The following is a 22,267-nucleotide window of genomic DNA, read 5'->3' as shown; positions in this document are numbered from 1 at the left end:
CGATACGGGGGGACGATATGTCATAGTGGTGGGTAAGGTGAGACAGCAGCAAGTGGCCCTAGTGAATGTCTATGGCCCGAACGTAGACGATGCGGCATTCTTTGAAAGGTTATGGCACAAAATAGTGGACATACGGGCAGACAACATCATCTGGGGGGGTGATTTTAATGTCACACTTCAAGACGGGCACGGCAGAGCATCACACACACTTGAACAGCATACAAAGGCGAGGGAGATGCTACTTGATGCAATGTCCGATCTACATATAAGCGACATGTGGAGGATATCGCACCCAGGGGAACATGTAGCCACACACATTAATGCGGCCAATAGGAGCTGGTCCAGGTTGGACTATTGGTTAGGCACGCAGGATATTATAACATGGGTAGAGAAGATCACACACCTCCCGAGGACACTCTCGGATCACGGCCCGGTTCTCCTACACTTACGAATCCCACACTATGTCCCACCACCGTATGCCTGGCGATTCAATGCACAGGCCTTGCGTGATCCGCTTTATGTCGACACCATCATGAAAGCGATCACGGACTACTTCGAGCTGAATTCCCCCACAACGGAGGACCCGTGCCTCCTGTGGGAAGCCTTCAAAGCGACGATACGGGGCGTATGCATCAGCACAACCTCAGGCATATTGATGGACATTCGTCACCAGTTAAAGAGGAGGGAGGAGCTGATACAGGAGCTGGAACAGCGATACACATGCACTGGGGACACGGCGATATTGAGCGACATTCAGGTATTACTGTCAGAGTACCATAAATTTGCTGAGGATGAATTAAAATACATTTTCAAAAGGACAACAGCTAGACGGTATGGGGAGGGGGGAAGGCTGGGTAGGGCCTTAGCGGAAAAGATTTGTTCAGGCAGAGCACCACAGCACATAGCGGTAATAAGAACTAAGGATGGCACACGCACGCACGACATCAAGACAATAATGGGGGAGTTTAGGGATACATATGGGGCACTCTATGAGGCGAGGACGTAAATACCACAGGAAGAACTGTTGGCATACATGGCCGACGTGGAGATTGCCTGGCTGGCGGATGGTCACAGAGACTATTTAGCACGACCTATCACGGCACAAGAAGTTGTGGATACCATTAAAAGACTCCCTAACGGCAAAGCTCCGGGGCCGGATGGTTTTGTCATAGAATTTTACAAGGCGTTTGCAGACATACTAGCACCGCACCTGGTAAACCTCTATGAAACCGCCACGAAGCACAAACACTACCACCATCAATGAGAGAGGCGCTGATCATCGCTCTTCTGAAACCGGGTAAGGATGATGAGCACTGCGACTCTTACCGCCCTCTCTCACTGATCAACGTAGACACTAAAATACTAGCGACCATACTAGCAGACAGACTGAAACCGCTCATGCCACTGCTAATCAGACCCGACCAGGCAGGTTTCATACCAGACAGGTCGACCACCCACAACACTCGCACTCTATTTGCTCTGGCACACTATTTGGCCCCGCACATAAAGGCGGTGGCTGTCTTACTGGACGTGGCCAAGGAGTTCGATACGATCGACTGGCCCTTTCTCCTTGTTGTCCTGATTCGGATGGGGTTCCCACCGTTGTTCATTGGCTGGATAACAATGCTGTACTCGGGCCTGACAGCACGCATAAGGATAAACAAACATCTTTCAGCCCCGATAGAAATCAGACGTGGCACCAGGCAGGGATGCCCTTTATCGCCATTGCGGTTTGCCCTCATACTGGAACCATTGGCGTGTAAAATACGGCAACACCACCACTACTCAGCCATTCAGCTCCCCACACGACCCATACACATAGCCTTATACGCTGACGACATGGTCCTTTATGTTAAAAATCCAGAGCTACATCTCAATCCGCTGCTGCGGGAATATATTAAATTCGGCCAATACTCAGGACTCCATATTAACTGGAACAAATCCCTTGTACTTCCGTTGACGGATGGTACCCAGCCCTCTGCGCTGGATTACCCTCTGGAATGGCAGGATGAGCCGACGAGATACTTGGGCATTTGGTTCCACAGGGACCCGGAACTGGTCATCCGCACCAACTACGGGAGAACTATTTCAACGCTAGAAGATAAGGTCAAGAGATGGATTGGGCTACCGCTGTCACTGGCGGATAGACTCGCCATAGTAAAAATGGTACTCCTGCCTAAATTCTTATATTTATTCAATAACATACCTATCAAGCCCCCGGCGGAGGTGTTCCGCAACATAAAATCTCTCATGCTGTCCTTGATCTGGGCGGGGAAACAAGCTAGGTTAGATCTACAGACACTGACGCTACCATACGCTAAAGGAGGTTTCAAGGTACCAGACATTTACCTATACTATCTATGTGCCCAGGCGCAATTCGCGCATTATTGGTTCCATGAGATACCATTTCTGACACACGTTGCAGTAGAAAAAGGGGACGCTGATCCCATCCCACTGACGAGTATCCTGACACATAAACGTCCCAGGTTACATGACCATGACATTAATCCAGTGAACACCACGATCGAGGCATGGAGGACACTGAGTCAGATGGCGCAAAGCACGCCACTCTACGCCCCAGCACTCCCATTAGCCCACCATCCGGCCTTATCCATCACACAAGAACAGGTAGGAATGGACCTCCTTAAATGCGCTGGCATAGATACTCTAGGCGATTTATATAGGGACGGGCAATTTGTAACACTAGACACATTGACATATATCCAGAATCCTACCCTGCTGTTCAGTTTCAACTATTACAGATTGCAAAGGGCAGTGAGAGAGCACTATCCGACATTCCCGGCAGAACCACAGACACTTGCCCCTTTACAACTCGTACTCACCGCACCCTCAGCATCTCACTTAGTGTCCAGACTATACCACAGCGCACAAACTAGCATGGGGGGTAACACTATAAGGGCCAGGGAGAAATGGAGCACAGCGCTGGCGGATACCCTCACAGAAGAGGAATGGGAGACTTCCTGCATGCTAACGGGGATGCTGACACCGAACGGAAATCTTAGACTCATCCATTATAAATACTTGCATCACATGTTTAATACGCCTGAAAGACTGCATAGGTATGTCTTAAGGGATAACTCCAACTGTACTAGGTGCGGGCAGGAACATGCAGATTTTATGCATTTGGCATGGCACTGTGGTGCAGTAGCGCAATACTGGGATCAAGTGATACAGACCATCAACACTATCTTGGGGGCCGCATTACACTGTACAGCAAAAATGTGCCTATTGGGGTTGGTGCCACAATTGAGAGCGCGACGACGGAAACTGTGCGTGATCGCACTGCTAATGGCGAAGAGGAGAGTATCCTTGCACTGGCATAGTAAACTGAAGCCAAGGGTGAAAAACTGGCTGGAGGACTTGACCTATTGTAGAGATACATTAGCCACTTACGAGGAGGAACTACCTGCGGGGTCACATCCCAGAGACTACTGGGAACCTTTTAGACAATATCTGCTGACGGTGGTTTCAGACGATGATGCTTAATAGGCACACACCTAATACTGGTCTTATGCAACTATGCGTGGTACATTACGGAGTAATGAGGGGGGGAGAATGTTGTGACACAGTGCTTTAAGTTTTAAAGGGTTTTTTTGTTGTTTTTTTGTTATCTTGTTCCTCTAGGTTGCAGAGGTTCCTACTGTAATACATGAAAACGTAAGACTGAGAGAGCGTATATACCATATTGTTACATTGTCAAATGACAAGCATGACCCTCACACAATCAACTCGCCGCCGGACCTACGGTTGTCGGCTGAAGGGCTGTGCATGAACGAACTTCTGATTGTGTAAAATGTCAACATGGACATCCGGCCTTATCAGGTTGTAGGCGATATGTTTGTACTTTTTCTGTGACAATGTGCAATAAATGTCTTACACAAAAAAAAAAAACAAAAAAAAAAGTTGGAGTCGCTCCAAGATGATGCGGCCCGCCACTTTACCTAACGAATCCAACAACGATATTGGAGATTACCTGTCTCCCTTTTTAAAAATTGGGACCAAGATACTATCGGACCATGTGTTAAGCATCCCACCATGCAGGACGCTTCCAAGACACGGGTTAGGATGGGTGTCCACAGTTCCAGGTTTTGTTTGTAAAAATCTACAGGGACCCCATCAGGGCCTGGAGCTTTGATGCTCTTACTTGCAAGTAGCGTTAGCTCTACTTCCATTAGAGTGATATTATGGTAAATTGGGAAAGAGGATAAATCAGTTTGCACAGCACTTCCCCCATTTCCATTCAACAGGGGAGGATCTTCTTTGCATAAACCGAAAATCGGCGCAAACTAATTAACCCATGAATGTTCATCTATTGCTACATCTATCCTAGGATTATTAATGTGGTCCACTAGGAAGGAAGATTTAACTGTAGCCCAAAACGCAGTATTATCCTTTGTGGCACAGCTTTAATGGAGTTGTGCCCATAACTCATCTTTCAGTTCCTTTTTCCTTAGTTTTAATGCGTTATTATATTCTCTTCTGAGGTTTGTAATTTCGTTTTTATCCCTTATTGCAATCTATTTTGTTGTTGAGATAATAATCAATGTTAGCATTATTATTTATTTATTTACCTGTGAGTTATATTTTAAAAATATTTAATACATTTTAATTTTGGGTTGTGGTGGTAATTCTCATTTTGGATGCAGAACTTTTTGTTGACTCTTCTTTATTCCACTACAAGGAATCACATGAGTTACGGTCACCTCTAGTTTCAATCTAATGACACCACCAATGTGTCGCATGGGGCAGACTGGTACCACCGCAAACGGTGAGCTCAATTGATCTGTCTCTAATTTGGGTCTTCAAGTTTGGGTCCTCAAATTGAGACAGGCAGAAATAATGAGGTCCCAAGTAATTGCGTCTCATCTGATAAATGTTTAGGAGAACCCTGTTTGTTCCTAACCTTTTTAGCATAGTGACAATTAGTGTTTGAAGCTAAGGTAAATGCTTTAGTTTTGATAAGTCAATGATTAGATTTTCCGTGTCCTTTTTAACAAATTACACATTAATATGGTCCACTCAACTAATCTTAAAACTGAGCCCTGAGTTTTACAATTAGCAATGAAAGAGGGTGAATCATGATAACAATATCTGCAAGAAAACTTAGGAAAGAGGTTTATTCACAATGCCACCTCACCTGCAGATACCTGAATAATTTTTATACCAAAATCAAATAGGAACTATTGGTCAGTCATAAATTATCAAGAGTAAAAGGCTATCAACCTCAAAAACTACTACCCTCTCCCTCCCAAAACATATACTGTTTAATCAATTGCAAGCAGGCTAAAATATTTTCCAAGGTGAATCTTCGAGGAGCCTACAATTCGGTCAGAATTCCTTAGAGAGATGAGATTGAAACAGCGTCATCACTCTTTATAGCACACTGCGTATCTCGTGATGCTATTCAGTTTTTGTAATGACCCTACAACATTCCAGAATTTTAGGGACAACATTTTTAGAGATCCAATTGTCAATAAATCAATCAACCAATCAATCAATCAATCAATCAGGGGGTTTTTAGAGTGTGCAACTCACCCGTGAGGGTCTCTAGGAACTGGGGGAGGCAGCTCAACTTAAATGAAGAGCAAGGCCTTGAGGTCCTTATTGAAAACCTGCAGGTTCAGGGAGCGTCTGATGGTGACTGTAAGCTTGTGCCAAGTCTGGGCTGTGACGTAGGAGAAGGCCATTCCTTCTGTTATCCTTCTGTGGATATGGGGGTCTCTGCTAGGGCGAGCATGGCGGATTGAAGATTTCTTTTGTGTGCATGGAAACGGACTCTTACGTTGAGGAATTTGGGTCCGATGCTGTGGAGGGAGTTGTAGGTGTGGGTGAGAATCTTGAAGATTATTCTCTTCTCGATGGGGAGTCAGTGTAGGTCATGAAGGTGAGGAGTCATGCGTTCTTGCCGAGTGGTCCCGAGAACAAATCTGGCCACAGCGTTCTGGATGGTTTGGAGCTTGTGGAGAAGGGTCTTGTTGGTGCCGGCGGAGAGGGCATTTCCGTAGTCCTGTCTGCAAGTTATGAGTGCGTGGGTGACGGTTTTTCTGTGCTCGTGGGGGATCCATTTGAAGGTCTTTCGGAGGATGCGGAGGCAGTTGGAACTTGTGGAGGCGACATCTTTGAACTGGCGGGTCATGGTGAGTGAGGAGTCGAGGAGGACGCCGAGGTTCCGGGCGTGGTCTGTCGGGGTGTTGGACTCCCGAGGGCGGAGGGCCACCAAGTGTCATCCCATGCAGAGGTCAAGGGCCCCAGGATGACGACCTCTGTTTTCTCTGTGTTGAGCTTCAGGCAGCTGTCTTTCATCCAGACAGCGACATCCCTCATTCCTTCCTGGAAGCTGAGCCTGGTGTCTTCGGGATCCTTCATGAGGGAGAGGATGAGCTGGGTGTCATCGGTGTAAGATACTATGTTGAGCCCATGCTGTCTGACGATGGTGGCGAGGGGGACCATGTAGATGTTGAAGAGCGTGGGGCTGAGCAATGATCCGTGTGGTACTCTGCAGTTGATCTCAGTGGGTTTGGAGATGAAAGGGGGGAGTCTGGTACAATGGGTTCTGCCAGGGAGAAAGGATTGGATCCAGATGAGGGGTTTCCTTGTATTCCGGCGCCTTGCAGTTTGGCAGCGAAGGTGTGGTGTGAGACGTTGTCGAAGGCCACAGAGAGGTCTAGCAGCATGAGGGCTGCGGTGTGTCCCTGGTCGAGTAGCATGCAGATGTCATCAGTGGCGGCGAGGAGGGCAGTCTGGGTGCTAGAGTTGCTGCAGAATCTGGACTGGGAGGAGTCTAGGATGGAGTACTCTTCGATGAATGCGGTCAGCTGGGCATTTATGTGTTTTTCGGTGACTTTGGCTGTGAAAGGGAGTAGAGAGATGGGGCGATAATTCTTCAAGTTCGTAGGGTCGGCCATGGGTTTCTTCAGGAGGGGCTTGACTTCTGACTGCTTCTATTCATCCGGGAAGATGCTGGATTGAAAGGAGGCGTTGATGGTCCATCCTAGTTTAGGGGGCGATGGTGGTGGTGACCCTCTGGTAGATGTGTGGTGGGCAGGGGTCCGTGGGTGCTCCAGACCTCGTTTTCATCATGGTCCTGTTGATGAGTTCCACCGTGGCGGGAGTCCAGGTGGTGATGGTCGGGAGGGGTGGTGAACGGCGACTGGTTGGTGAAGTGGTCGTAGAGGGCCTTGATCTTCTGATAGAAGTAGGAGCTGAGCTTGTTGCAGAGTTCCTGGAATGGTGTGACGTCCATGGCCTCGCTGGGGGTGTTTGGTGAATTGCTGTATGACATATAAGAGTTCAATTCAATTCAATCTGCTTTATTTGATTTTAAAATTAATCATAAAAGCACAATACAATGTTGGAGACACTAGATACACACATTAAATTGTGAAAATCCATATAATGGCAGTGTAAGTCATATCCGATAGAGTTAAAAATATAATTTACATCATGATTGAATTTCTAAATTTTATCACCAGCTTTAAAAATATTAAAATTGAAACGGTCAACTGTTCTTCTCCTAGTGTTTGTAAAAACAGAAAAGCAGGCCGGCATTGTCTTAGGCCCCGTTTTTTTTTAAATTGGCAAAATCCACCTATGCTTATTGTGAGAGTAAAATTTACAGAAAAACAAAACGTGAATAGTCGATTGCAAAGACACATCATCACAAGGGCATTTACACAGTTCCTTTGACCAGTTGTTTTGGGCAGGAAAAGTAATGAGCCTATGAAAAATGCCCAATTTCAAACAGGTCGACAGTAATCTATCATGTTCTCTTGTAAACATGTTTAGGTAGGGCTGGAGTCTGTCACTTGCCACTATTAACTGCTGGGCTTGAACCGAAACTTTTGGGAATTCCGTGTGTCTTTTCTTATTATCCAGATAATATAGACAGCTAGTTTTAATCCTATTTACATCTAGTAAACTAAGGTGCTTCGAAAAATATTCAGGGGCCGAGATTACCAACAAAGTGTTTAATGCACTCAAGCCAACTAATCTTTCGCACCCCATCCAATTTACCACAGTCTAGAAGTATTTGTCTATTGAGCTCCAATGAGTCGGAAGTCCAGATTGTGTGCCACTGGAGTACAGGTTGGATTTTACATATATTCGATATATAAGGCAAGCCCAATTCAGTGTGGAAAATATAGGTAAAGGTGCTATCCGGGACAGCCAATAAAAATCTTAGGAACCGGTTTTCAATACATGGAAGTGATTTGACATTCTCGTGGCCCCAGATACCTGCCCCAGAGGTGGCTATTGAGATATATTTCACCTTGTAGATCTGTATTAGGACCTCTAGTACCCGTTTCCCTAATTTCTTACTAAAATTAAAAAGTGTGGCTACCGCTTTAGAAAACAGTAGCTTCCTAGTTCTAATAGCCTGGGTCCATGTCCCCCTCTTATCAAAAAGTATTCCAAGGTAGGAAAAGGTTGTGCAACAGTCGATATATTTCTTTTTGAGTGAAATGGGTCTAAAATTTGTATTTCCTGTCCCACAGATCATAACAAAGGTTTTAGAAATATTAATTTTTAGTCCTAGTTTGGCCATATAAACACCAAAACAATCAACTAGCCTCTGCATCCCTTAACGGGGTACGGGACATCAGGACCGCACCGTAGGCATACATTAATGTTGATATGGGTCTCTTACCCACTTGTGGAAGGTCCTGGCACTCTTTCCCCAGCGTACTGCCCAAATCGTTGATGTATAATATAAACAGAAAGGGTGCCAGCACTCATCCTTGTCTCACGCCCCTTCTCACCCTAAAGTGCTAAGTACATTCCCCTCTCACCCCATAGCGAATCCTAGCAATTACTTCCATATATAATTGTCTCAGAAATAAAACTATTGTGTAAGAGTTCTTTGGCGTTGGTTGAGTTGTGTCGATTTTGCTCTTGATGAAGGTCCATTTGGTTTGCCTTATGAGTTGGTGGTACCCCTTCAGGGCGCTCCTGTGGTTGTTAAGGTCTTCTGTGGTTTACTGGCTACGCCATGTTTCCTCGAGCCGTCTGCAGGTGCACCTGGCAACTTGGAGTTCAGTGGTGAACCAGGTAGCCTTCAGGGGGCAAGGTTTGGCAGGATAGCGGAGAGGGGCAACCTTGTCGGCACATCTGGAGATCCATCAGTGAAGTTCTTTGGCTGAAGAGCTGGCGTCGGTGGAGGTGATGGGTAATTACTCCAAAGATATCCAACAGCATCACACACATGTTCGAGGAAGAGAAGTCCTGTCTTGGTTAACTACATATTCACTGTACACGAAAGCTGAAAAATGTGTGTATTTAAACAGATTTGGTGCTAGGCTTTAAAAATCACTCCTACGACTGTCAAGGAAATGCAAAAATTCCCAGGCTTAGCAAATTCGAATATACATTTCATTAAATAGTTTTGCTCAATTGTGAGGCCAATCAAATTGGTTTGCTCTATCATTGTTAAATCTGATGCTTCAAAATTTGCAATTGGATTTGTACTGTCATAGAGAGTTGCAACAAGAAAAGCAGTGTTTTTTGATGCATTTTACTCCAAACGCTTACCATTTCTAAATGCAATTACAGTATCTATCACAGAAAAGTTACTCTGATTAAATAGGCATTCACACATGGCCCGATTCACAGAACTAACTTAACACAAAATCCTAAACTTACTACTTTTGGTATTCACAGAAGTTAGGATTTTGTCTTAAAACATACTTAAAACATACTTAAGACAAAATCCTAACTTAAGTCTGTCTTAAGTCTGTCTTAAGACAAACTTAAGACAAAATCCTAACTTCTGTGAATATCAAAAGTAGTAAGTTTAGGATGTTTTTTTAAGTTAGTTCTGTGAATCGGGCCCAATGTGTCAGCGTTACCTGGAAAGAGCAGTACAAGAGAACACAGTCTGAACAGACCAGAAAACCCTTTGATGTTTTTTATCTTGGAGGTTTTTGAACACCAGGCATGTAAGATGAGTTTTTATTGTGTCCTGATGTCGATACAAAGTTATCTGTATTTTATTTTAATTTTACGTAGTTTTATATAGCACAAACTTGACCTGAAAGTATCGGATATCAGAGCTCTTTACATAGCACCAGTTGTGTTACATGAGGGCACGTTCAGTTTTGTTAGGCACGGGGAGATTAAGTGATTTACCGAGAATCACCGGATGTTCAGCTTCATTGCCGGGACTCGAAACCATTTCCCCAGAATCGAGGTTGACCTCCCTAGCGCCCTAGCCCTTAGGGCAACTCCTTTCCCTGTATACCAGGAGATAGATATGACAAGGATGATTCATTGCCTAGACAAGGGTAAGACAAAGAAGAACCGGTGCCTGATCTTAATACCTACTTGGATACTACTCAAGAAAGAGAAATTGTACATCAATTAATGAACTAAGTCCATATCAGACAAGGACAGATGAATGATAAACAATTTCTACAGAAAGATTTGCAAGATTGTAGAGAGGAGGTAGCAGAACTATACAGGAAACATTACTTTTATTTGCCTCATTGGGATTTGCAATTTAAAAAAAGGAAGTGGTGGCACAATTCTCCCAATATAGAACACAATGGCCATGAAAAATGTAAGAGTTACTACAAAGGCACTTTTGGTGGCCAAATTAGTTCAGATTTGTTAATGATAACATAAAGAAATGTTCAGTTTACACTAAGGCAAAAACAGATAAAGCTAAACCTATAAGATTACTTCAACATCTTCACACCCTGGCCCAGCTGTGGTCTTTGATCTGTATGGATTTTGTTATTGAATAACCAGTATAGCTGATGTTATCCTCACTGACTAAGAAGCTCAAGTCAATGCCAATTGTTTTTTAAAAAGTGCTAAACACGTTGATGTCAACAGCTTCCATTTCTACTGATGGCGTCCACCAGGCGAGATGATACCACATTTGGAGGATATACTTAGAGCCAATCCTTGGTCCCTGTGAATCCGAATTTCTTCAGTTGTTCCAAACTTTTCAATAACAAAGCTGCAGACGGAGTAGTCGTGTCCTCCCCTTTCAAGTAACGAAGCCTAGACACGCCAATGGGGACACCATACAACGTTCCTTTAATAGGTCTCCTTAGCGGCAGCTGTTTGGGACCACACATTATATTCCACCTTTTGCATATCAGACGCTGCAAGTATCGAAATTGGTGCATGTCATACAAGTGGGTATATCATGACCTGCTGAGTAAATATACAAGCAGGAAATCATGGACATCGCCAAGGACAACTTAAAAACCACGCTCTTGACACTAGAAATCAATCCAAGAACTTCACGTACTAGACTTTCACTGTATTTGAAGTTTATTAGAGGTCATAAGAAACAAATATGCAATAAAAGGTTTCATATGATATACATACATGGCGTCCTGATGAAGGCTCCAAGCCGAAACGTGCATAGGATCTAACAATTCCAGAGCCATGCCTAAATGAATAGGTACCCTATCCCAACAATTAAATAGGAATTGGTGCAATATTTTGATAAATGTTTAATGAACTTCAGACCCAAAAGATATCATTGTATTCTTTGTCTAGAACAATTGATTCCTCATCTAGAACGATTGATGAAATTAAATGTCTAAATGTTTTTTAAATACATAGGACATCATTAACTCTAACGTATTTAGTTGTTTCTGTTCTTAAATTACATCAATATGTGATTATTGTATTAAATAGGAATACAAAATACATATTCTTGTACCTAGTGGTGTATGTATTGAATATTGTGTATGCTTTTCAGGTCCGCAATATTATTTCCAACGTTCCTAAATTGTTTTGATTCCAATAACAGTTTTCTTTTTATAGAGCACCTGTATAAGTTGAACAAGTAGATTTTCATGGCAGAGTTTGCCCACACAATTCTTTGCACTGCCTAGACACCACTCCTTTCTATGTTATGCAGCTATCCACCCTACTCCTTTATGGCATGTATTTTTCCTACCAGAATACCAGGTTGGGGGGAAAGGTATGGCTGTGTACAACATATCTATATCTACCAGGGTTCAACCCTATGTTTCCACCCAGATTTGTTGGTCTACATTCTATCCTTAAGTTAATAGGACAATCAGTTGTTCAGGTTGAAGGTGAAACATTCTCTATTTCATGTGTACTGTATTAAACATGGCGCCATTAAGGGAGACATTCCACTGCCACCCATATCGGTTGATGTCTGGCAGGACTTTAAGTTAGAACTATGCTTGATCACCATATACATTTTGGTCAGATCTAGGATTTAATTTCTAGTAAAGTATATGATGCCTCAGAAAGATACTGGGAGCTGGCCTGTACATGCACAATGACTGGTGACTTCATTTCATCAACAGTATGCAAATAATTGAGGCCCCAGCATAAGAGATTGAGGGATTTCTGGGGCAGTACTGTCAGGAATATCAGGAAAGATTGTGGCAGCTCAGTACCCTTACCAATGCACAGAGGGATATACAACCCACTTTATGTTCAGAAGAAGACAATTTTGGTGAAGATAGGATTAGTGGAAGCTAAGCAACTCCTTATTTCATAGTTGCAGACAGGATGCCTAGAGTCTCATGGATCAATGATTAACAAAAGGTCTGTGCAAGGATTTGGTCTGTGCCTGCAAATATCTCTGAGTTGTTTTGGCTTAGTTTGCTTCTGTCAGTTTATCACTCAGCATACGCTAGCCCTGACTATTATTTTTACTCTCCTCATTTTCCTACCCCTGCTTGAACTGTGAATCCCTGGCTTTCTATCATTTGTTTTCTGTTTACCTGTTTGTATCTGCAAAGTGCTTTTGCTCCATTACATATTTGTGCTTTGAGGCATTGTTATCACTTCAAGATGTAATATCTGCAATCATCATGCTGACCTATCAGGGTTCAAGCAAGCCGGGCCGAAGAAGGCTGAAATGCCAGAAACCGGTCCCCGGTAGCTTGTCTCCTTTCTGGTGAAGAATTGGCTTGGTAGTTTAGTCTGCCCTGTTCCCATGATGCACTGGGCCAGGGACAGACTGATTGATTTGACAGACTGATTTGCATATAGCCAGGTTCTGAGCTGGGATGGGGCAGTGAGATAAATAACGGTGATGGATCAAGCCCTGATCTTTGGACTGGGTAAGAGTGGTCTGTTTAACTCAGACACTCTGTTCATCACCACCCCCTTTTCTAAATCGTTTTTGGCCACTATACGTGTGGCAGGGTATACTCAGACATGAGTCCCTTTCTCACTGCTCCATCAGGGTTCAAGCAAGCCGGGCCGAAGAAGGCTGAAATGCCAGAAACCGGTCCCCGGTAGCTTGTCTCCTTTCTGGTGAAGAATTGGCTTGGTAGTTTAGTCTGCCCTGTTCCCATGATGCACTGGGCCAGGGACAGACTGATTTGCATATAGCCAGGTTCTGAGCTGGGATGGGGCAGTGAGATAAATAACGGTGATGGATCAAGCCCTGATCTTTGGACTGGGTAAGAGTGGTCTGTTTAACTCAGACACTCTGTTCATCACCACCCCCTTTTCTAAATCGTTTTTGGCCACTATACGTGTGGCAGGGTATACTCAGACATGAGTCCCTTTCTCACTGCTCCATCAGGGTTCAAGCAAGCCGGGCCGAAGAAGGCTGAAATGCCAGAAACCGGTCCCCGGTAGCTTGTCTCCTTTCTGGTGAAGAATTGGCTTGGTAGTTTAGTCTGCCCTGTTCCCATGATGCACTGGGCCAGGGACAGACTGATTTGCATATAGCCAGGTTCTGAGCTGGGATGGGGCAGTGAGATAAATAACGGTGATGGATCAAGCCCTGATCTTTGGACTGGGTAAGAGTGGTCTGTTTAACTCAGACACTCTGTTCATCACCACCCCCTTTTCTAAATCGTTTTTGGCCACTATACGTGTGGCAGGGTATACTCAGACATGAGTCCCTTTCTCACTGCTCCATCAGGGTTCAAGCAAGCCGGGCCGAAGAAGGCTGAAATGCCAGAAACCGGTCCCCGGTAGCTTGTCTCCTTTCTGGTGAAGAATTGGCTTGGTAGTTTAGTCTGCCCTGTTCCCATGATGCACTGGGCCAGGGACAGACTGATTTGCATATAGCCAGGTTCTGAGCTGGGATGGGGCAGTGAGATAAATAACGGTGATGGATCAAGCCCTGATCTTTGGACTGGGTAAGAGTGGTCTGTTTAACTCAGACACTCTGTTCATCACCACCCCCTTTTCTAAATCGTTTTTGGCCACTATACGTGTGGCAGGGTATACTCAGACATGAGTCCCTTTCTCACTGCTCCATCAGGGTTCAAGCAAGCCGGGCCGAAGAAGGCTGAAATGCCAGAAACCGGTCCCCGGTAGCTTGTCTCCTTTCTGGTGAAGAATTGGCTTGGTAGTTTAGTCTGCCCTGTTCCCATGATGCACTGGGCCAGGGACAGACTGATTTGCATATAGCCAGGTTCTGAGCTGGGATGGGGCAGTGAGATAAATAACGGTGATGGATCAAGCCCTGATCTTTGGACTGGGTAAGAGTGGTCTGTTTAACTCAGACACTCTGTTCATCACCACCCCCTTTTCTAAATCGTTTTTGGCCACTATACGTGTGGCAGGGTATACTCAGACATGAGTCCCTTTCTCACTGCTCCATCAGGGTTCAAGCAAGCCGGGCCGAAGAAGGCTGAAATGCCAGAAACCGGTCCCCGGTAGCTTGTCTCCTTTCTGGTGAAGAATTGGCTTGGTAGTTTAGTCTGCCCTGTTCCCATGATGCACTGGGCCAGGGACAGACTGATTTGCATATAGCCAGGTTCTGAGCTGGGATGGGGCAGTGAGATAAATAACGGTGATGGATCAAGCCCTGATCTTTGGACTGGGTAAGAGTGGTCTGTTTAACTCAGACACTCTGTTCATCACCACCCCCTTTTCTAAATCGTTTTTGGCCACTATACGTGTGGCAGGGTATACTCAGACATGAGTCCCTTTCTCACTGCTCCATCAGGGTTCAAGCAAGCCGGGCCGAAGAAGGCTGAAATGCCAGAAACCGGTCCCCGGTAGCTTGTCTCCTTTCTGGTGAAGAATTGGCTTGGTAGTTTAGTCTGCCCTGTTCCCATGATGCACTGGGCCAGGGACAGACTGATTTGCATATAGCCAGGTTCTGAGCTGGGATGGGGCAGTGAGATAAATAACGGTGATGGATCAAGCCCTGATCTTTGGACTGGGTAAGAGTGGTCTGTTTAACTCAGACACTCTGTTCATCACCACCCCCTTTTCTAAATCGTTTTTGGCCACTATACGTGTGGCAGGGTATACTCAGACATGAGTCCCTTTCTCACTGCTCCATCAGGGTTCAAGCAAGCCGGGCCGAAGAAGGCTGAAATGCCAGAAACCGGTCCCCGGTAGCTTGTCTCCTTTCTGGTGAAGAATTGGCTTGGTAGTTTAGTCTGCCCTGTTCCCATGATGCACTGGGCCAGGGACAGACTGATTTGCATATAGCCAGGTTCTGAGCTGGGATGGGGCAGTGAGATAAATAACGGTGATGGATCAAGCCCTGATCTTTGGACTGGGTAAGAGTGGTCTGTTTAACTCAGACACTCTGTTCATCACCACCCCCTTTTCTAAATCGTTTTTGGCCACTATACGTGTGGCAGGGTATACTCAGACATGAGTCCCTTTCTCACTGCTCCATCAGGGTTCAAGCAAGCCGGGCCGAAGAAGGCTGAAATGCCAGAAACCGGTCCCCGGTAGCTTGTCTCCTTTCTGGTGAAGAATTGGCTTGGTAGTTTAGTCTGCCCTGTTCCCATGATGCACTGGGCCAGGGACAGACTGATTTGCATATAGCCAGGTTCTGAGCTGGGATGGGGCAGTGAGATAAATAACGGTGATGGATCAAGCCCTGATCTTTGGACTGGGTAAGAGTGGTCTGTTTAACTCAGACACTCTGTTCATCACCACCCCCTTTTCTAAATCGTTTTTGGCCACTATACGTGTGGCAGGGTATACTCAGACATGAGTCCCTTTCTCACTGCTCCATCAGGGTTCAAGCAAGCCGGGCCGAAGAAGGCTGAAATGCCAGAAACCGGTCCCCGGTAGCTTGTCTCCTTTCTGGTGAAGAATTGGCTTGGTAGTTTAGTCTGCCCTGTTCCCATGATGCACTGGGCCAGGGACAGACTGATTTGCATATAGCCAGGTTCTGAGCTGGGATGGGGCAGTGAGATAAATAACGGTGATGGATCAAGCCCTGATCTTTGGACTGGGTAAGAGTGGTCTGTTTAACTCAGACACTCTGTTCATCACCACCCCCTTTTCTAAATCGTTTTTGGCCACTATACGTGTGGCAGGGTATACTCAGACATGAGTCCCTTTCTCACTGCTCCATCAGGGTTCAAGCAAGCCGGGCCGAAGAAGGCTGAAATGCCAGAAACCGGTCCCCGGTAGCTTGTCTCCTTTCTGGTGAAGAATTGGCTTGGTAGTTTAGTCTGCCCTGTTCCCATGATGCACTGGGCCAGGGACAGACTGATTTGCATATAGCCAGGTTCTGAGCTGGGATGGGGCAGTGAGATAAATAACGGTGATGGATCAAGCCCTGATCTTTGGACTGGGTAAGAGTGGTCTGTTTAACTCAGACACTCTGTTCATCACCACCCCCTTTTCTAAATCGTTTTTGGCCACTATACGTGTGGCAGGGTATACTCAGACATGAGTCCCTTTCTCACTGCTCCATCAGGGTTCAAGCAAGCCGGGCCGAAGAAGGCTGAAATGCCAGAAACCGGTCCCCGGTAGCTTGTCTCCTTTCTGGTGAAGAATTGGCTTGGTAGTTTAGTCTGCCCTGTTCCCATGATGCACTGGGCCAGGGACAGACTGATTTGCATATAGCCAGGTTCTGAGCTGGGATGGGGCAGTGAGATAAATAACGGTGATGGATCAAGCCCTGATCTTTGGACTGGGTAAGAGTGGTCTGTTTAACTCAGACACTCTGTTCATCACCACCCCCTTTTCTAAATCGTTTTTGGCCACTATACGTGTGGCAGGGTATACTCAGACATGAGTCCCTTTCTCACTGCTCCATCAGGGTTCAAGCAAGCCGGGCCGAAGAAGGCTGAAATGCCAGAAACCGGTCCCCGGTAGCTTGTCTCCTTTCTGGTGAAGAATTGGCTTGGTAGTTTAGTCTGCCCTGTTCCCATGATGCACTGGGCCAGGGACAGACTGATTTGCATATAGCCAGGTTCTGAGCTGGGATGGGGCAGTGAGATAAATAACGGTGATGGATCAAGCCCTGATCTTTGGACTGGGTAAGAGTGGTCTGTTTAACTCAGACACTCTGTTCATCACCACCCCCTTTTCTAAATCGTTTTTGGCCACTATACGTGTGGCAGGGTATACTCAGACATGAGTCCCTTTCTCACTGCTCCATCAGGGTTCAAGCAAGCCGGGCCGAAGAAGGCTGAAATGCCAGAAACCGGTCCCCGGTAGCTTGTCTCCTTTCTGGTGAAGAATTGGCTTGGTAGTTTAGTCTGCCCTGTTCCCATGATGCACTGGGCCAGGGACAGACTGATTTGCATATAGCCAGGTTCTGAGCTGGGATGGGGCAGTGAGATAAATAACGGTGATGGATCAAGCCCTGATCTTTGGACTGGGTAAGAGTGGTCTGTTCAACTCAGACACTCTGTTCATCACCACCCCCTTTTCTAAATCGTTTTTGGCCACTATACGTGTGGCAGGGTATACTCAGACATGAGTCCCTTTCTCACTGCTCCATCAGGGTTCAAGCAAGCCGGGCCGAAGAAGGCTGAAATGCCAGAAACCGGTCCCCGGTAGCTTGTCTCCTTTCTGGTGAAGAATTGGCTTGGTAGTTTAGTCTGCCCTGTTCCCATGATGCACTGGGCCAGGGACAGACTGATTTGCATATAGCCAGGTTCTGAGCTGGGATGGGGCAGTGAGATAAATAACGGTGATGGATCAAGCCCTGATCTTTGGACTGGGTAAGAGTGGTCTGTTTAACTCAGACACTCTGTTCATCACCACCCCCTTTTCTAAATCGTTTTTGGCCACTATACGTGTGGCAGGGTATACTCAGACATGAGTCCCTTTCTCACTGCTCCATCAGGGTTCAAGCAAGCCGGGCCGAAGAAGGCTGAAATGCCAGAAACCGGTCCCCGGTAGCTTGTCTCCTTTCTGGTGAAGAATTGGCTTGGTAGTTTAGTCTGCCCTGTTCCCATGATGCACTGGGCCAGGGACAGACTGATTTGCATATAGCCAGGTTCTGAGCTGGGATGGGGCAGTGAGATAAATAACGGTGATGGATCAAGCCCTGATCTTTGGACTGGGTAAGAGTGGTCTGTTTAACTCAGACACTCTGTTCATCACCACCCCCTTTTCTAAATCGTTTTTGGCCACTATACGTGTGGCAGGGTATACTCAGACATGAGTCCCTTTCTCACTGCTCCATCAGGGTTCAAGCAAGCCGGGCCGAAGAAGGCTGAAATGCCAGAAACCGGTCCCCGGTAGCTTGTCTCCTTTCTGGTGAAGAATTGGCTTGGTAGTTTAGTCTGCCCTGTTCCCATGATGCACTGGGCCAGGGACAGACTGATTTGCATATAGCCAGGTTCTGAGCTGGGATGGGGCAGTGAGATAAATAACGGTGATGGATCAAGCCCTGATCTTTGGACTGGGTAAGAGTGGTCTGTTTAACTCAGACACTCTGTTCATCACCACCCCCTTTTCTAAATCGTTTTTGGCCACTATACGTGTGGCAGGGTATACTCAGACATGAGTCCCTTTCTCACTGCTCCATCAGGGTTCAAGCAAGCCGGGCCGAAGAAGGCTGAAATGCCAGAAACCGGTCCCCGGTAGCTTGTCTCCTTTCTGGTGAAGAATTGGCTTGGTAGTTTAGTCTGCCCTGTTCCCATGATGCACTGGGCCAGGGACAGACTGATTTGCATATAGCCAGGTTCTGAGCTGGGATGGGGCAGTGAGATAAATAACGGTGATGGATCAAGCCCTGATCTTTGGACTGGGTAAGAGTGGTCTGTTTAACTCAGACACTCTGTTCATCACCACCCCCTTTTCTAAATCGTTTTTGGCCACTATACGTGTGGCAGGGTATACTCAGACATGAGTCCCTTTCTCACTGCTCCATCAGGGTTCAAGCAAGCCGGGCCGAAGAAGGCTGAAATGCCAGAAACCGGTCCCCGGTAGCTTGTCTCCTTTCTGGTGAAGAATTGGCTTGGTAGTTTAGTCTGCCCTGTTCCCATGATGCACTGGGCCAGGGACAGACTGATTTGCATATAGCCAGGTTCTGAGCTGGGATGGGGCAGTGAGATAAATAACGGTGATGGATCAAGCCCTGATCTTTGGACTGGGTAAGAGTGGTCTGTTTAACTCAGACACTCTGTTCATCACCACCCCCTTTTCTAAATCGTTTTTGGCCACTATACGTGTGGCAGGGTATACTCAGACATGAGTCCCTTTCTCACTGCTCCATCAGGGTTCAAGCAAGCCGGGCCGAAGAAGGCTGAAATGCCAGAAACCGGTCCCCGGTAGCTTGTCTCCTTTCTGGTGAAGAATTGGCTTGGTAGTTTAGTCTGCCCTGTTCCCATGATGCACTGGGCCAGGGACAGACTGATTTGCATATAGCCAGGTTCTGAGCTGGGATGGGGCAGTGAGATAAATAACGGTGATGGATCAAGCCCTGATCTTTGGACTGGGTAAGAGTGGTCTGTTTAACTCAGACACTCTGTTCATCACCACCCCCTTTTCTAAATCGTTTTTGGCCACTATACGTGTGGCAGGGTATACTCAGACATGAGTCCCTTTCTCACTGCTCCATCAGGGTTCAAGCAAGCCGGGCCGAAGAAGGCTGAAATGCCAGAAACCGGTCCCCGGTAGCTTGTCTCCTTTCTGGTGAAGAATTGGCTTGGTAGTTTAGTCTGCCCTGTTCCCATGATGCACTGGGCCAGGGACAGACTGATTTGCATATAGCCAGGTTCTGAGCTGGGATGGGGCAGTGAGATAAATAACGGTGATGGATCAAGCCCTGATCTTTGGACTGGGTAAGAGTGGTCTGTTTAACTCAGACACTCTGTTCATCACCACCCCCTTTTCTAAATCGTTTTTGGCCACTATACGTGTGGCAGGGTATACTCAGACATGAGTCCCTTTCTCACTGCTCCATCAGGGTTCAAGCAAGCCGGGCCGAAGAAGGCTGAAATGCCAGAAACCGGTCCCCGGTAGCTTGTCTCCTTTCTGGTGAAGAATTGGCTTGGTAGTTTAGTCTGCCCTGTTCCCATGATGCACTGGGCCAGGGACAGACTGATTTGCATATAGCCAGGTTCTGAGCTGGGATGGGGCAGTGAGATAAATAACGGTGATGGATCAAGCCCTGATCTTTGGACTGGGTAAGAGTGGTCTGTTTAACTCAGACACTCTGTTCATCACCACCCCCTTTTCTAAATCGACCTAGTGTGCTGCTTCACTACTTTTTGGCAGTTGTGGATCCTCCTCTTGGCCATTCATCTCCTGGCCTGGTTCCTGGAAGAACCAGAGTTAGTCAAAGTATGACCTTGTCCTGTGAGATGTAAATTATAAATACCTTTGATATGATATACTCAGTCTTTATTGATTTACAAAGTCTTATGCTGTCACTTTGTCTATTTCTTTATATACAGCATAGTTACAAAGTAGGAAAATGGGTTAAAAGATGTCAAAGCATATTATTTTGTACTAGAACACTGCCAGCACAAAAACCTATGCTTAACATTAGGCATACAACCTTGCACTATGGGGAAAATGTATATGTTACTGCTTAACAGCCTAAAGTATGCCAGCCCAAGGATAAAAAAAACAGCACTATATCATAATAGATGTGGTGCTGTTCTGTCCTCTCCCTTTCCTGCAGTACAGTTTGTCTTGTTTTTTGTATACAGCTTACTAAACTAACAAACTAAAATGTGGTGTGTTTGAAACCAGGGGTGCCTCTGTTCATTCCCATATCAAATTACACTGCGGAGGGGCTATAACTGAAATGTATGGTAAGCCAGAAGGTAAGTGATTTTGTGTTAAGACACACAGGTAATATGCATTTACCATGAAACAGATTTTCTTATAACTTATTTAAGAGGGAGAGCAGAGCTACAGTCCCCATCCTTCTCTAGCTTTTACTTATCGTCTCATTGTGACCTATGGATAGACATTGGCCATCAAAGAAACTGGGAAGATCTACTTTCCTTTGCGACCAGCCCTCGTCCGAATTTAGTCTTCACAGTTTTTTTGTGTATGTGTGTACTTCATACTTTATAAATCCAAAGTTACTTTATGCACCTCATTCATTATGCTCTAGTACTGTTCTAATGAGAAAAGAGTTACAAACCAACAGAAAACAAGTCTTAAAGGTGTGCTCAGAGGAATATCACCAAATTCTGACCTCAGCGTACTTTCCACCCCAGTGGATGGTGCTGATGTTGATAGTAAATTGGTGACCAGCTGGGGCATTTCCATCATAGGTGCCCACCCTGACAAAGCTGCTGGTGTTGCTGGATGTCATGTGCCAGTACAACAGATCAAGAAAAGGGGGTGAGTCCCCATTGGCATCAAAGAAAGCCTCACTTCCAGCAGAGTTCTTCATGCGGGCATTCTTCACATAGTGCAACATCTAAATACAGATGAAAACATATAATTAGGAGTGATGCTTGCCATTTCATTTATTTTAAAATTTTATTTGCACTAAATGAATGTCATTTAAATTTCACAACATAAGAACATGCCAAAGGGGAATACATATGCTGTGGTAATGCCCACTCAATCCACAGCTACCATTTGTCACAAAACCAGACATAAACGGACTTAGTTAAATGACCCCTTTTTGCATTTTGAAAATCAAGTATATAATAATGTTTTAGCAAAATCACAGGCTCATTAACTGTGCATGTAATGAAGGTCACCTGGTTGAAAGGTTATCAGCTTAGCCATATACAATCTGCAAGTGAACAGTGGCAGGTTTGTGCCATTCACATGCTAAATACTTACATTCATAGGGGTCGATTCACAAACTATATTTAGTAGTACTACATTTAGGTCTACTCACAAACTATAATATGCTATTTATTAACAAAAGGGCAGAGATTCCGCATTTCCAATATTTTCTGTGTGTAAATATGACCTTCTGTGCACATCTGCGAACATGTACACCTGCATTTTAGTAGTAGCAAGTAGAGTGGTTGTCCAGAAAATAGGAATACTTGTAACTAACTTGGAAGGGTTTAGGGGGAAGTAAGATAGGGTTAAGAAAGTATAATTGATTGGTTTGGGATATGGCATGCAGACACCCACAAAACAT

General features: G+C 45.6%; 1 protein-coding gene across 1 annotated transcript in view; it reads right to left on the bottom strand.

The window, feature by feature from the left end:
* LOC147684543 (extracellular calcium-sensing receptor-like) overlaps positions 1–22,267 on the bottom strand; it is a 65,011-nt gene that overhangs the window by 22,709 nt on the left and 20,035 nt on the right. The window contains exon 2 of the mRNA XM_086939702.1: positions 21,356–21,583. Coding sequence (XP_086795828.1) covers positions 21,356–21,583 — 228 coding nt within the window. The remainder of the gene's footprint in view (positions 1–21,355; positions 21,584–22,267) is intronic.

This window comes from Lissotriton vulgaris, chromosome 10 (genome assembly GCF_964263255.1).
Source record: "Lissotriton vulgaris chromosome 10, aLisVul1.2, whole genome shotgun sequence".
Lineage (NCBI taxonomy): Eukaryota > Metazoa > Chordata > Amphibia > Caudata > Salamandridae > Lissotriton > Lissotriton vulgaris.
Note: the sequence above shows the minus strand (reverse complement) of the source record. Positions and strands in the feature narration are given on the sequence as shown.